At 41.8% G+C, this 15,947-nt stretch overlaps 2 protein-coding genes across 2 annotated transcripts in view; one reads left to right on the top strand and one right to left on the bottom strand.

The window, feature by feature from the left end:
* The window catches only part of LOC310823739 (uncharacterized protein), a gene marked incomplete at both ends in the record, with an annotated part of 320,139 nt that overhangs the window by 160,925 nt on the left and 143,267 nt on the right, over nt 1-15,947 (top strand). The gene's annotated exons all lie outside the window — the stretch shown is intronic.
* On the bottom strand, nt 4,354-15,555 carry LOC310823620 (uncharacterized protein; the record flags this gene model as incomplete). Its single annotated transcript, XM_083696503.1, has 13 exons — nt 15,456-15,555; nt 14,855-14,968; nt 14,543-14,656; nt 13,633-13,710; nt 13,213-13,303; nt 12,805-13,030; nt 10,372-12,187; nt 8,993-9,166; nt 7,367-7,540; nt 6,169-6,342; nt 5,343-5,516; nt 5,181-5,227; nt 4,354-4,907 (listed from the first exon to the last, which is right to left on the bottom strand). The coding sequence occupies exons 1-13, from the start codon at nt 15,530-15,532 to the stop codon at nt 4,354-4,356; spliced, it is 3,813 nt and encodes a 1,270-aa protein (XP_083552629.1). The 5' UTR covers nt 15,533-15,555.

The following is a 15,947-nucleotide window of genomic DNA, read 5'->3' as shown; positions in this document are numbered from 1 at the left end:
CATTTACTGAAAGCTGTTTCCTCCAAAAAACACATATACAGATTTGCAAAAGCAGGGGCACATTTTTTGCCCATGGCCGTTCCGTGAATCTGGAGGTAATGTTTATTGTTGAATTCAAAATCATTTCTCCTTCAACTCAACTCCAATAAATCTAAAATGGCATTATCTGGGCGGGTAGGGTCATTATCTGGGCGGGTAGGGTCAGGGTCAGGGTCAGGGTCAGGGTCAGGGTCAGGGTAGGGTCAGGGAATTTATTAAATACAATCCCAACAGCCTGTAAACCCAGAGTCGTCTCCATGTTGGTAGAAAAATAATTGATGTCTATTGTAAATTAAAAGGCCTCTCTCTGTGTTTTTAGACCCTTCAACTTCTGTATGAAATCATAAGTGTCTTTTCCATAACTTTTATGTTTCTGTGAGAGAGGGTTAATAAAGAAGTCAATCAATTCTGCAACTCGGTACGATTCTGAGCCACAGTCACTCACCGCCGGCCGACCGCATGGAACCTCGAAGGGAACAGTCCACTTTTCTGGAGCTTTAGGGACTTTGGGAAGTAGATCAAATCGTCTTGGTCTGGGTGTATCTGGACCTAACAGATAAGACATTTGTTTAATTGTAATCTAATTGGTTTGATATAACCCAATCACTATGCCCTTAATCATATCCTGAGTTTCTGATTGGATGGAGTGAGGTAATGAAGCATTATGGTTCTCATTACTAAGCTGTCTGTTAGCCTCTAAAAGATAACGGGCTCTGTCCATAATCACAATCTGAGACCCTTTGTCTGATAAGGTTAGGTTAGGGTTAGGGTTAGGGTTAGGTAACCCTAACCCTAAAGATAACGGGCTCTGTCCATAATCACAATCTGAGACCCTTTGTCTGCTGGTTTTATTACAATGGTCTGATTTCCACTCAACTGCTGGAGATGTAATTGTTGTTTGGTTAGATTAAAATTTGTGGCTGGTTTGGGCCGATGTTTTAAGAAAGAATTCAAATCGTTCCTAGTAAGAGATTGTATTGAACCAGAGACTGATTCTAATTTGGGATCCCAGGTAGAGGGATTTGTGAAAGGTATATGAGGGAAATCAGTCTCATAATTAAAATGATCTAATCATTTTTAGGGTTAGGGTCAGGGTCAGGTTCAGGGTCAGGGATAGGGTCAGGGTTAGGCTCAGGGTCAGGGATAGGGTTAAGGACAAGGTTAGGGTTAGGGTTAGGGTTAGGATTAGGGTTAGGGTCAGGGAGAGGGTTAGGGTCAGGGTTAGGGTTAGCGTTAGGGTTAGAGTTTGGGTCAGTGTCAGGGACAAGGTTAGGGTTAGGGTTATAGTCAGAGTTAGAGTTAGGGTCAGGGTCAGGGTCAGGGTTAGGGACAGGGACAGGGTCAGGGTTAGGGTTAGGGTTAGAGTTTGGGTCAGGGTCAGGGTCAGGGTCAGAGTCAGAGTCAGAGTCAGAGGTAGGGTTAGGGTCAGGGTCAGTCAGGGTTAGGGTTAGAGTTTGGGTCAGCGTCAGGGTCAGGGTTAGAGTTAGGGTCAGGGTCAGAGTTAGGGTCAGGGTCAGGGTCAGGGTTAGGGTCAGGGTCAGAGTCAGGGTCAGGGTCAGGGTTTTGGTTAGAGTTAGAGTTAGGGTTAGGGTCAGAGTCAGGGTCAGAGTTAGAGTTAGGGTTAGAGTCAGGGTTAGGGTTAGGGTTAGAGTTAGAGTTAGGGTTAGGGTTAGAGTTAGGGTCAGGGTCAGGGTTAACTCGTCTCCTAGGCCTGTCTGCACATCTGGGTTGTCATGACGTTGCTACGGGAAGTGTTAACACCGGAAAGAAAACGTCCCCTTTGGTTTCCACTGATGTTCTATTATACTAATGTTCTATTACACTGTTCTATTACACTAATGTTCTATTACACTGTTCTATTACACTAATGTTCTATTACACTAATGTTCTATTATACTAATGTTCTATTACACTAATGTTCTATTACACTGATGTTCTATTACACTGTTCTATTATACTGTTCTATTACACTGTTCTATTACACTAATGTTCTATTACACTGTTCTATTACACTAATGTTCTATTACACTGTTCTATTATACTAATGTTCTATTACACTGTTCTATTACACTGTTCTACTACACTAATGTTCTATTACACTGTTCTATTACACTAATGTTCTATTACACTGTTCTATTACACTAATGTTATATTATACTAATGTTCTATTACACTGTTCTATTACACTAATGTTCTATTACACTAATGTTCTATTACACTAATGTTCTATTACACTAACGTTCCATTACATTGTTCTATTACACTGTTCTATTACACTGACATTCCATTACACTGTTCTATTACACTGTTCTATTACACTAATGTTCTATTACACTAATGTTCTATTACACTGTTCTATTACACTAATGTTCTATTACACTGTTCTATTACAATGATGTTCTATTACACTAATGTTCTATTATACTAATGTTCTATTACACTGATGTTCTATTATACTAATGTTCTATTACACTGATGTTCTATTATACTAATGTTCTATTACACTTTTCTATTACACTGTTCTATTACACTAATGTTCTATTACACTAATGTTCTATTACACTCTTCTATTACACTAATGTTCTATTACACTAATGTTCTATTACACTGTTCTATTACACTAATGTTCTATTACACTAATGTTCTATTACACTGATGTTCTATTACACTGATGTTCTATTACACTGTTCCATTATAAAAGATCTGTGATGTTATAAAGAATATTTCAGGTTCAAATTCTGGGTTTTTAGGTGCTTATTGCTAACTGGCTGGATTCTAATCTCTCTGTTGTTGTAATACTAGTAAATGACCACCAGGTGGTACCCCCATCTGAGGGCTAGAGGTCTGGGGGATAGGGTTCTGGGGGTCTGGGGGTCTGGGGGTCTGGGGGTCAGAGGTACTGCAGGGGACAGATGAAGTCTTCTCATTAGAGCCATGCCTCCCATGGCAGGGAGCGGTACTGCAGGGGACAGGTGAAGTCTTCTCATGAGAGCCATGCCTCCCATGGCAGGGAGCGGTACTGCAGGGGACAGGTGAAGTCTTCTCATGAGAGCCATGCCTCCCATGGCAGGGAGCGGTACTGCAGGGGACAGGTGATGTCTTCTCATGAGAGCCATGCCTCCCATGGCAGGGAGCGGTACTGCAGGGGACAGGTGAAGTCTTCTCATGAGAGCCATGCCTCCCACAGCCCACAGACAGAGAGGGGAAAAGCAGCCTGCACCTTGGCTGCCCCTCACAATGTCACATGATGCATAGATATTACTGTACTAGATGATTACTATGTAAAAATGAAGGAATACATGGAAAATGAAGTTCAGAACATGTACAGCGCCTTCTGAAGGTATTCAGACCCCTTCACTTTTTACACATTTTCTTGTGTTATAGACTAAATTTAAAATGGATTCAATTAAAATAATTTGCCATTAATGCACACACAATACACCAGAATGCGAAAACACGTTTTTTGAAATTTCAGTACATTTATTAAAATTGAAATACAGAAATACATGAATAGAAGTATTCAGACTTTTTGCTTTGACAGTCTTAAAATTTGTTAAAATGCAAAAATGTGATCAACAAATCACTCAATAAATTGAATTGAGTCCATCTTAATGCAAGGATAATAGTTCATGTCATTTCGGAATGAATATCTTTGTTTTTATGGGGTCTCTAATTTGCATAGGAATCAATTACACACTGTGTAGATTAGGATGTTCTGAACACACTGTCCATGTTGTACTGTCAGAGAAGGAGAGCTGTCTTCACATCCACTCCCTGCTATCTTACACACAGCAACGTAATCCAGCATCACAACTCAAACACCCAATCTAACCAACTCTTATATACAGACACTCTCTCCTGTGTTATTCTCAGAGTTCATCATCAGTTTGATTTGATCATCTAATCATTCATCTGGATTGTTTCACTGTCAGTTGAATTTCTTCTATACATCCACTCTCTCCTTGTGGTCCGAGGAAGACATTTGGGCTAACAGGTCTCAGGCAGGGCTACTCATCACAAGAGCTACACCGACACGACACACTGTTCACCACACACTGTACACTATACCCTACACACTACACACTACACATTACACATTACACACTACACTCTACACACTAAACACTATACACAAAACACAAAACCCTATACACTACACCCTATACACTCCACCCTCCACCCTACACACTATACTCTACACCCTACACCCTACACACTAGGAGAGGGAACATCTGTACATCCAACATCTCAGTGAAAACACACCACTATCCAACTGCATCATGTTATGATCCGTCATCTTTGAGCCTTTGGTGTTCAGTGTGATCTCCCTGAGACTAGTTTACACAGGGTCACTGAAGAGCCCCAAAACCCAACCCAAAACCCTGGGTAGAGGGGCTCAGTGAATGTGGAGTGGAATGTGTGCAGGAGGGTCCGTGTGTCAGAGGAGACACTGTAGAAGGACAGAGTGCCGGCCGGCCAGTCCAGATACACTCCTACTCTGTGGGAGCCAGAGGAGGGGACAGGTATGACAGTCTTCTTATTATTGTGCCAGGCGGAGTAACTGTTACCAGAGCAGTACAGACTCCAGGACTTGTCATTGTATCCCAACACACAGTCATCACCCCTTCCTCTCCTGCTGATTCCTTTATATGTCACTCCTATATGAGCCCATCCCTCACTCTTCTCTACCTCCCAGTAACGGCGCCCAGTCAGACCCTCTCTACACAGCACCTGTGGCAAGTAGTCAAATCTCTCTGGGTGATCAGGATACGGCTGCTCCTCTCTCCCCCGTGTCACCTTTCTGTTCTCCTCAGACAGAGAGAGGAGTCTGTATGCTGTGTTTGGGTCCAGTGTGAGCTCACAGGCATCTGATTGAGACGGCAAAAATAATCATCAAATCAATACAATTGAATAACTTACAATATTCACAATGTGATCTTGTTATGGCAACATTATTTTTCTTTTTTTCACAAAATATGACTTATTCATTTGAAATGTTTTACAAGGGATACAACTAATTCACATTTACTAATATTTAAGATTTACATATGAATACAATACTGGTGCTCTGTTTGAACTCTGCTGTACTCTGGTTCTTTAGTAATATCACAGTCCTATTCTCTACAGCGATGGTGACTTACATTTGATCAGCCCAGGTTTGAGCCTGCACTCTCCACCATGGTCCACACTATATCAACCACAGAAGAACCCACAGTGGTTGAATGACACACTCACAATCATGTGGAAAATAGATACTGTACATTAATCTCATTGATACGTCCAGCCACATATTCAGCCTTTACCTGAGTGTCTGTAGTTTACAGAGTGGATCCTTCTGTACAGCAGAGAGCAGCGCCAGTCCTGAGTCTCCTGGGTGATTGTAGCTGAGGTCCAGCTCTCTCAGGTTGGAGGGCTTAGACCTCAGAGCTGAAGCCAGAGAAACACAGCCTTCCTCTGGGACTCCACAGAATGACAACCTGGGGAAATAGTGTCACTCCATCTGATATCAAGAATCTGATTATTCCTCTCTAATGTACATGTGCAGCTTTAAATCCTCTTCATTTGGCAGTTGAAAGGCCACATATGAATGAGAAATACAAATAAATCATGCAGCCAAACGATCACTGTGGTGCAAGAATTCATGAGTGAGAGTTATAGTTGCTCTCAACAGGGGAGCAAGCAACCATGGATACATTTGTAGTGACTGGATTTCTACGTCTGGTATGATGTATTTGCTAGCTATTGGGTTAGTGCAGTGTTGTATAGTCCCATGAGCTGATCTAAGGCCAGGTACGTCAGGATTTCAGGAGAGTAAAGTTATTCAGACAGTGCAGACAGAACAGCCCCCCCTGCCACCACACACACACGCACATGCACACGCACATGCACACGCACACACACACGCACACACACACACACGCACACACACACACACACACAAAACAAACACACACACACAAACACAAACACAAACACACACATTATATAGTAATTGATTGGAAGATAATGTACATTGTCTGTCTCAATTATTGACCCTTTCTGTGCAAGTATCATTGATTCCAAAGAATTATAATGTAACACACACTTAGGAATGACGTGTCTGACAAAAATAATAGTTTGAGACCTCACCTCAGTGTCTGTAGTTGACAGTGTGGACTCCCCAGTCCAGCAGAGAGCAGCTTCACCCCCCCGTCACCTAGATCATTATTACTGAGGTCCAGCTCTCTCAGGTGGCAGGAGTCTGAGCTGAGAGCTGAGGCCAACGCTTTACAGCATCTCTCTGTGAGGTGACATCCATTCAGCCTGAATGAGGAATACAAATAAATACATGAAGCCAAACGATCACTGTGGTGCATTATGATAAGAATTCATGATTCAAGCCAATCACAGGCATGTTTGTAGTCATTGTATTTCTAAGTGTGGTATATGTGCTAGCTATTGGGTTCGTGCTGTGTTCTGTAGCCCCATTAGCTGATGTAAGACCAGATTGTTCAGGAATTGAGGAGAGTAACGGTATTCAGAGAGTGCCCCCCCCCCTTCACACACACACACACATACACTCTTTGAAATTCTGCCTTTAATGATAAACAGAGCTGAATATGATGTAATTATAAGCTGTACAATAAATGATTGTTGCATTGTGTGCCTTATTCCCATGATCCCTCCTTGATAGTGTGAGGGGAGACAGATTTCTCATCTGTCATTTATGATATTCTTATAATCAATATAGCAAAACAACAATCTATTTTAATCAGTATGACCATGTCATGATGATTATATTTTTTCAGTCATACACTGTTCATTGATTCCTTCATGATCAGTATTGGACTCGTTTATGATTTTATGTAGTAACGGTATGAATCAAGACAGCCAGTCAGGTTGACAGCGGTTATATCTGTCCCCTGGGTTATATCTGTTGGTGGGGATGTGCTGAGTCAGCTGCAAGGCCATCCTGACCTAAAGGTCGGCCTCTTGTTATTGAACTGTGAATGTGTTCCTGTCCCTATGAAATGGTTTCTCAAAAACACATTATCTAAGAAAGGTAAGACGGTATCCTTCATAGATTTTTTTTTAATTATGAAGACCGCTCTTCAAGGTAAAATAAATGCTCGCACAGGATGATGGTCTGGGAGCTGACAAAAGAAAAAGGTGAAATACAAAAAAAATTGTTGACCAAGTGTAGCCACAGTGAAGAGTTTAGGAATTGATTGGAAGATCATGTAAATGTTCTGTCTCCGTCATTGAGTTTTGCAGAGCAAGTATCACTTGACAATGTAACACACTTAGGAATGATGTGTCTGACAACAAGAATAGTCTCAGACCTCACCTCAGTGTCTGTAGTTGACAGTGTGGACTCCTCAGTACAGCAGAAAGCAGCTTCACCCCCCCGTCACCTAGATCATTATTACTGAGGTCCAGCTCTCTCAGGTGGCAGGAGTCTGAGCTGAGAGCTGAGGCCAACGCTTCACAGCATCTCTCTGTGAGGTGACATCCATTCAGCCTGAATGAGTAATACAAATAAATACATGAAGCCAAACGATCACTGTGGTGCGTTATGATAAGAATTCATGATTCAAGCCAATCACATGCAGGTTTGTAGTCATTGTATTTCTAAGTGTGGTATATGTGCTAGCTATTGGGTTCGTGCTGTGTTCTGTAGCCCCATTAGCTGATGTAAGACCAGATTGTTCAGGAATTGAGGAGAGTAACTGTATTCAGAGAGTGCCCCCCCCCCTTCACACACACACACACATACACTCTTTGAAATTCTGCCTTTAATGATAAATAGAGCTGAATATGATGTAATTATAAGCTGTACAATAAATGATTGTTGCATTGTGTGCCTTATTCCCATGATCCCTCCTTGATAGTGTGAGGGGAGACAGATTTCTCATCTGTCATTTATGATATTCTTATAATCAATACAGCCAAACAACAATCTATTTTAATCAGTATGACCATGTCATGATGATTATATTTTTTCAGTCATACACTGTTCATTGATTCCTTCATGATCAGTATTGGACTCGTTTATGATTCTATGTAGTAACGGTACGAATCAAGACAGCCAGTCAGATATACAGCGGTTAAATCTGTCCCCTGGGTTATATCTGTTGGTGGGGATGTGCTGAGTCAGCTGCAAGGCCATCCTGACCTAAAGGTCGGCCTCTTGTTATTGAACTGTGAATGTGTTGCTGTCCCTCTGAAATGGTTTATCAAAAACATATTATCTAAGAAAGGTAAGACAGTATCCTTCATCGATTTTTTTTAAATTATGAAGACCGCTCATCATGGTAAAATAAATGCACGCACGGGATGATGGTCTGGGAGCTGACAAATGAAAAACGTGGAATACAAATAAAGTGGTAGAACTAGTGTTGTCACAGTGAACAGTTTAGGAAATGATTGGAAGATCATGTAAATGTTCTGTCTCCATCATTGATATTTGCAGTGCAAGTATCATTGACAATGTAATACACTTAGGACTGATGTGTCTGACAACAAATAAATACATGAAGCCAAACGATCACTGTGGCACAAGAATTTATGAGTGAGAGTTATAGTTCCTCTCAACAGGGGAGCAATTAACCATGGATACATTTGTAGTCACTAGATTTCTACGTCTGGTATCATGTATTTGATAGCTATTGGGTTAGTGCAGTATTATGCAGTCTCATTAGCTGATCTAAGGCCAGGTGGATCAGGATTTGAGGAGGACAAACATATTCAGATATTGAAGACAGAGCAGCCCCCCTCCCACCACACACACACACACACACACACACACACACACACACACACACATTATATAGTAATTGATTGGAAGATAATATCCTTTGTCTGTCTCAATTATTGAGCCTTTCTGTGCAAGTATCATTGATTCCATAGAATGATAATGTAACAGACACTTAGGAATGATGTGTCTGGCAACAAGAATAGTCTCATATCTCACCTCAGTGTCTGTAGTTGACAGTGTGGACTCCCCAGTCCAGCAGAGAGCACCTTCACCCCCACGTCACCTAGATCATTATGACTGAGGTCCAGCTCTCTCAGGTGGCAGGAGTCTGAGCTGAGAGCTGAGGCCAACGCTTCACAGCATCTCTCTGTGAGGTGACACCCATTCAGCCTGAATGAGGAACACAAATAAATACATGCAGCCAAACGATCACTGTGGTGCAAGAATTTATGAGTGAGAGTTATAGTTGCTCTCAACAGGGGAACAAGCAACCATGGATACATTTGTAGTGATCGGATTTCTACATCTGGTATAATGTATTTGCTAGCTATTGGGTTAGTGCAGTATTATCTAGTCCCATTATATATATATATATATATATATATATATATATATATATATATATATATATATATATATATATATATATATATATATATATATATCAGTATTTTGGAGTCCCATGAGCTGATCTAAGGCCAGGTGGGTCAGGATTTGAGGAGAGTAAAGTTATTCAGAGAGTGAAGACAGAGCAGCCCCCCCTGTCACCACACACATGCACACGCGCACACACACACACACACACACACACACACACACACACACACACACACACACACACACACACACAGGTCAGGATTTGAGGAGCTAGGTAACCATATATTTACCATAAAATTACATTTTCGTCCAAATCCCTTACATGGGTTGTTTTGGTATTTTAACATATTTCACTAGAAAAACATGTTTTCTAATCATTTCACTTCATTTTAAAGGTGAAATCATCATGTATCCATACATTTCATGCCTTAAATGATGGATTGAGCTTTCAGTTGGAGATTAGTGGCGAGCTCCTTCCAACTGCACCAACTGTAAACTCACTGGCTAGAGAACTGAGTCATTCCACTTTCACTAAAATAAAGCTGACAAACTCATTAGCTGAACTGTGAACACAGCCAGCCATGTTATTATATATGCTACCTATGTTATTTGCTTAATGTCAGACCAAAAGTCTTCATTTGAGCCGCGGTGTGAGTATCTGTGGTGCCGCAAGTGGAATGCGATAGTCGTTAGGTTAAAAACTGAGTCAACGTCAGGAGTGGATTTCTCCAAACCAGTGTTCAGTACTGCAACTGGAACTGGCTCTTTCTACCTCATTATTGGGAGTCAAGACACAAAGCGACTGAACATGTTGGAGCAGGTCACATATTTGTGTGTCAATAAAACATGAAAGACAAGGATGCAATCAATTAATGAATGACTTTTGACCATGTGCTCAATAACTCAGTTTCTTCCATTTAATCCGTAAATCATAATAAGTCATCACTTACTCCATTCATAACCCAAGTTTCAATACAGTGTTTTGTCCATCTACTTACAGTGCCGTCTTAGAGGCTGTGACCACTGGCAGCAGCCTCAGAAGACCCTCTTCTAATCTGGAGTATTTCTTCAGGTCAAAGACATCCAGGTCTTCTTCTGAAGTCAGCAACACAAAGACCAGAGCTGACCACTGTGCAGGTGAGAGTTGGGCTTCTGAGAGACGTCCTGAGGTCAGGGAGCTTTGGATCTCCTCCATTAGAGAACGGTCATTCATCTCATTCAGACAGTGGAACAGATTGATACACCTCTCTGGAGAGGGATTCTCCCTGATCTTCTCCTTGACATACTTGACTGTTTCCTCATTGGTCTGTGAGCTGCTTCCTGTCTGTGTCAGAAGGCCTCGTAGGAGATTCTGATTGGACTCCAGTGAGAGGCCCAGGAGGAAGCGGAGGAACAGGTCCAGGTGACCATTCTCACTCTGTAAGGCCTGGTCCACTGCACTCTTGTGTAGGTTGATGATGGGGTTGATCAGTGGTGTGTCAATCTTTCGTTTGCGGCTGAGTGATGACTGTAGGTTCCAGGATAAGGATTTCTGTTTGACCAGTGGATTCTCATTGCTGTGGTTGAATGTGAGGAACACATATAAAGCAGCTAGAAACTCCTGGATGCTCAGATGCACAAAGCTGAACACATTGTGCAGCCCAAACTCCTCTCTGAAGATCTGAGTGCACACTCCCGAGTACACTGTGGCTTCTGAGACATCAATGCCACACTCTCTCAAGTCTTCCTCATAGAAGATCAGATTGCCATTTTCCAGCTGTTTGAAGGCCAGTTTTCCCAGTGACAGAATTAGCTCTTTATCCCACTGTGGATCTCTGTCATGGTCTCCAAGGTACTTCACATTCTTCTGTTTTGTCTGAAATACCAGGAAGTGTGTGTACATCTGTGTCAGAGTCTTGGGCATCTCTCCTCTCTCTGCTTCACCCAACAGTCTCTCTAGGGTAGTGGCTGAGAGCCAACAGAACACTGGTATGTGGCACATGATGTGGAGGCTCCTTGATGACTTCATGTGTGTGTTGATTCTGCTGGCCAGGTTCTCATCACTGATTCTCTTCCTGAAGTACTCCTCCTTCTGTGGGTTGTTGAACCCTCGTACCTCTGTCACCTGGTCAACACACTCAGGAGGGATCTGATTGGCTGCTGCAGGTCGGGAGGTTATCCAGAGGAGAGCAGAGGGAAGCAGATTCCCCTTGATGAGGTTTGTCAGCAGCACGTCCACTGAGGTTGACTCTGTGGCATCACAACATGTCTCGTTGTTCTGGAAGTCTAGAGGAAGTCGACACTCATCCAGACCATCAAAGATGAACAGAACTTTATACTTGTCAAAGTTGGAGATTCCGGATTCTTTTATTTCAATGAAGAAATGACCAAGAAGTTCATTCAAACTGCACTTCTTCTCTTTCATTAAATTCAGCTCCCGAAAAGGAAGTGGAAATATGAACTGGACATCCTGATTGGCTTTTCCTTCAGCCCAGTCCGTAATGAACTTCTGAGTAGAGACTGTTTTTCCAATGCCAGCGACTCCCTTTGTCAGCACATTTCTCATTGGTTTGTCTTGTCCAGGTAAAGGCTTGAAGATGTCGTTGCATTTGATTGGTGTCTCCTGTGTTGCTGGTCTCCTGGATGCTGTCTCAATCTGTCTGACCTCATGTTCGTTATTGACCTCTCCACTTCCACCCTCTGTGATGTAGACCTCTGTGTAGACCTTATCGAGAAGTATTGGGTTGCCTTGCTTAGCTATTCCCTCAAACACACACTGAAACTTTGTCTTCAGGGTGGACTTGAGTTCATGTTGGCACACCACAGCAAGCTCACCTGAATGACAAAACAATTAAAAAAATATTCCTGGACACTTTACATTAAGTTGACCCAATACCTGCAGTAACTGTAAATATATACATATTATATATATATAATATATATATATATGCCATTTAGCTGACGCTTTTATCCAAAATGACTTGCATTGCAGTGAGTGCATACATTTCAGTATATATGGTCCCAGCAGGAATTAAACCTACAACCTAAGCATTATTAAAGCCATGCTCTACCGACTGAGCCACAGAGGACCACATGTTGTATTAATTAATTAACAAGTTCTTATATAGAAATTAATTATTAATTAATTATATAGTAATTAATTACATAGTATGTAGTGTAGTTGAATGATATATTACTACACATGTAGGAAAGAACAGTCCTTATTCCATCTGTGTTATAGGAAACTATCCAAACCCATTACTATGCAATTATACATTAACAACCAATCTTGTTACTGGAGTAATTACAGAGACACCAAGTTATAGAGGCAACATAATATAAAGAGTGACCAAATGGGGATATACATCATAATTACAGTTAGTGGTGTTTGTATTTCCAATAATATTTCAGCCCAATAACACTTCTCTGTGAAAACACATGAGGTCTCTTACGTTTCTCCAGTGTGTCAGCGAGCTCCTTCTGGTTCATGTTCCTCAGGACGTGCAGTGTGATCTTCAGAGCCCCTTCTCTGGCACTGCTCTCCTGCTTCTCTTCTTCATCATCCACCACCTCTTCCTCCCCCTGACTCTCAAAGCACTCTGGGTAGTCTTGAGAAATAAGCCTCTTGAACCTCTTCAGCTCATTTCTCAATAAAGTGATGACATTGTTTTCAAGCAACTGAAACATTAAGAAAAATAAAGTGGAGTGAGATAGACAATAATGGGTAAACCTTTACACACAGTAGAGAGACTAAATACAAAAAACACTTGACTTAAGCAAGCAATTGAAACAAGAAAAAAATAACTTTTGTATGGGGATTACTGAGCCATCTTCCATGTCATACTTTCTATTCAGCTCACCATGAATATGGAGGCCAGTTCAGTTTGACTCTGGACAGACTGACCACTGGGAATCTCTGACTCTGGTCTCTCCACCTGGTCACTGGGGATTCTGAGTAAAACAAGAAATAAGCAGATGTATTTATCGAGAGAAGTGTGAATGAGGCCCATTTTACTGAGGTATGATTGAAGACCCATTGTTGTTTTAGGCCATTGAAACGAAGTTATTAAAGTTAAACAAAGTTCCTGGGTCAGCTGAATATTGCAAAAAACTAACATTGTTGGACGGTGTAGCCAGTCCAAATTAATATATCTGTATTGTCAGTAGACACCAATATTCTCACAGAATGTTTAACAGAAGATAATGGATGTCATGTGTTCATATGAATGCGTGTCTGTGTCGTCAGGATATTGACTACTAGTATTAAACCGCAAACTAACCTTTGACCAGAATGAGGAGGTCTTTCTCCGAAGTTTATTATCCATCCCATAGAATCATCACTCTTCATGGACACACAGCTGGGTACACAGCACACACTGCATTACAAGGCGGAGTTGTGTTTTTAAATGTGCCATATGAGCTGAGCTCCAAGAGCCAGTTCCACAGGAGGGTGGCATTGTGAAGGATAGAGTGTTAATGAACCTGTCTTTGTTTCCTTCAGGGGATCCCCATTATCATGGAAGGTTGGGGTGCGCTGGGAGGAGGAGAGTGGGGACGGTGTGGCCAGTCCAAATTAATATAACTGTATTATAAATAGCTTTCAAATTATAAAAAAAAAAATGTGTACCCTTACCCAGATCTGTGCCTGGACACAATCCTATCTCGGAGGTCTACGAACCTGTATTGTATTTGTCATTATGGGGTATTGTGTGTAGATTGATTAGGAAACAAATGAATTTTAGATTAAGACTGTAACATGACAAAATGTGGAAAAAGTGAAGCGGTCTGAATGCTTTCCGAATGCACTGTATCTGTATTGTCAGTAGCTTTTAGGTTTTTAGTGGCCATCTCCCTCCAGGATCTGCTCTCCTCCTCCATGGACATGCCTTCTAGGGAGTGTTGTAACACTGTCTGTTGCTACAGTTTGCATTGAACAACAGTATATCTACATTCTGTGTCTAACATTTGAAATTCTGCCTTTAATGATAAATATGTGCTGAACTCCTAGAGCTGAAGATGCTGTCATTATAAGCTGTACAATAAATTATTGTTGCATTGTGTGCCTTATTCCCATGCTCCCTCCTTGATAGTAGAACTTGAGTTCATTCTAGTTTCCTCCGAGGACCTCATGAAACAAACAGGTGGTGTCGTCTAGCAGTTAGTTCATCACATCCCCCATGATACACCTACCTTTGTTTAGTAGTGTCGGTTCCTTGTCTGAAGTCTATTGGTTGTCCCATAGACCAGTCACTCTTCATGGAGACACAGCTGGGTACAGGTGAGGCTGGTCTCTCTTTCTGGACCCTGTCAAACACAAAGACACCAACATTCTCACATTCATTAACAGGAGACAGTGAAAATCACATGTTCATGAGTGGGTATCTGTGTTGTCAGACACCAATATTCTCACATGTTTAACAGAAGATAATGTATGTCGTGTTCATATGAGTGTGTCTGTGTGTCGTCAGGATATTGACGACTAGGATTAAACCCCAAACTAACCTTTGACCAGAATGAGGAGGTCTTTCTCCGAAGTTTATTAGACGTCCTATAGAGTCGTCACTCTTCATGGACACACAGCTAGGTACAGGTGAGGCTGGTCTCTCCTGCTGGACCCTGCATTACAAGGTGGAGTTGTGTTTTTAAATGTGCCATATGAGCTGAGCTTCTAGAGCCAGTTCCACAGGAGGGTGGCATTGTGAAGGACAGAGTGTTAATGAACCTGTCTTTGTTTCATTCAGGGGATCCCCATTACCATGGAGGGTTGGGGTGCACTGGGAGGAGGAGAGTGGGGACAGTGTGGCCAGTCCAAATTAATATATCTGTATAGTAAATAGCTTTTTCAGTGCATCTCTACTAATTTTATGTTCAGTAGCTTTTAGATTTTAAGTGGCCATCTCCCTCCAGGATCCACTCTCCTCCCCCGTGGACACGCCTTCTAGTGAGTGTTGCAACACTGTCTGTTGCTACATAATGCATTGAACTACAGTATATCTACATTCCTGTGTCTAACATTAATCTGGTTATGAATGAAGTATCTATCATCATCATCATCATCATCATCATCTTCATGTTAAATGCCCTCCAGAGACTCTTCTCTTACCCCATGGCTTCAACCTCCCCAGAGAGACTCATTTTAGAGGCAGTGGTCCCCTCCTCTTTCTCCCCAGAGAGACTCATTTTAGAGGCAGTGGTCCCCTCCTCTCTCTCCTCTCCTCAAAGAACCTCCTGCTATAAACCCAATGAACACACGCAGCACGTTAAAGGAGACCAAAGTTCAAAACCAGTGAAGTGAGAAACTACGGTCTGGGGCTCAACAGAGGGAGGAAAGGGACATGAACGCCTGCTGATCTTGTATATACAGTATCTCTCTCTCCTGAAGCCAACAAGGGATACTGACAATGTCTCTCTCTCTCTCTCTCTCTCTCTCTCTCTCTCTCTCTCTCTCTCCACTTACGGGTTGAATAAAATTCAAATTAAATCAAAGATGAAAGTTAACTTTGATTACACAAGCCAATCTTTACATAACAAAACAAAACATACAGGAAACCAACTAATTAACCCTTCATAGAGGAGTGTATTCAACACTCACACA

The sequence above is a fragment of the Argentina silus genome, assembly GCF_951799395.1.
Source record: "Argentina silus genome assembly, chromosome: Y".
NCBI lineage: Eukaryota > Metazoa > Chordata > Actinopteri > Argentiniformes > Argentinidae > Argentina > Argentina silus.
Note: the sequence above shows the minus strand (reverse complement) of the source record. Positions and strands in the feature narration are given on the sequence as shown.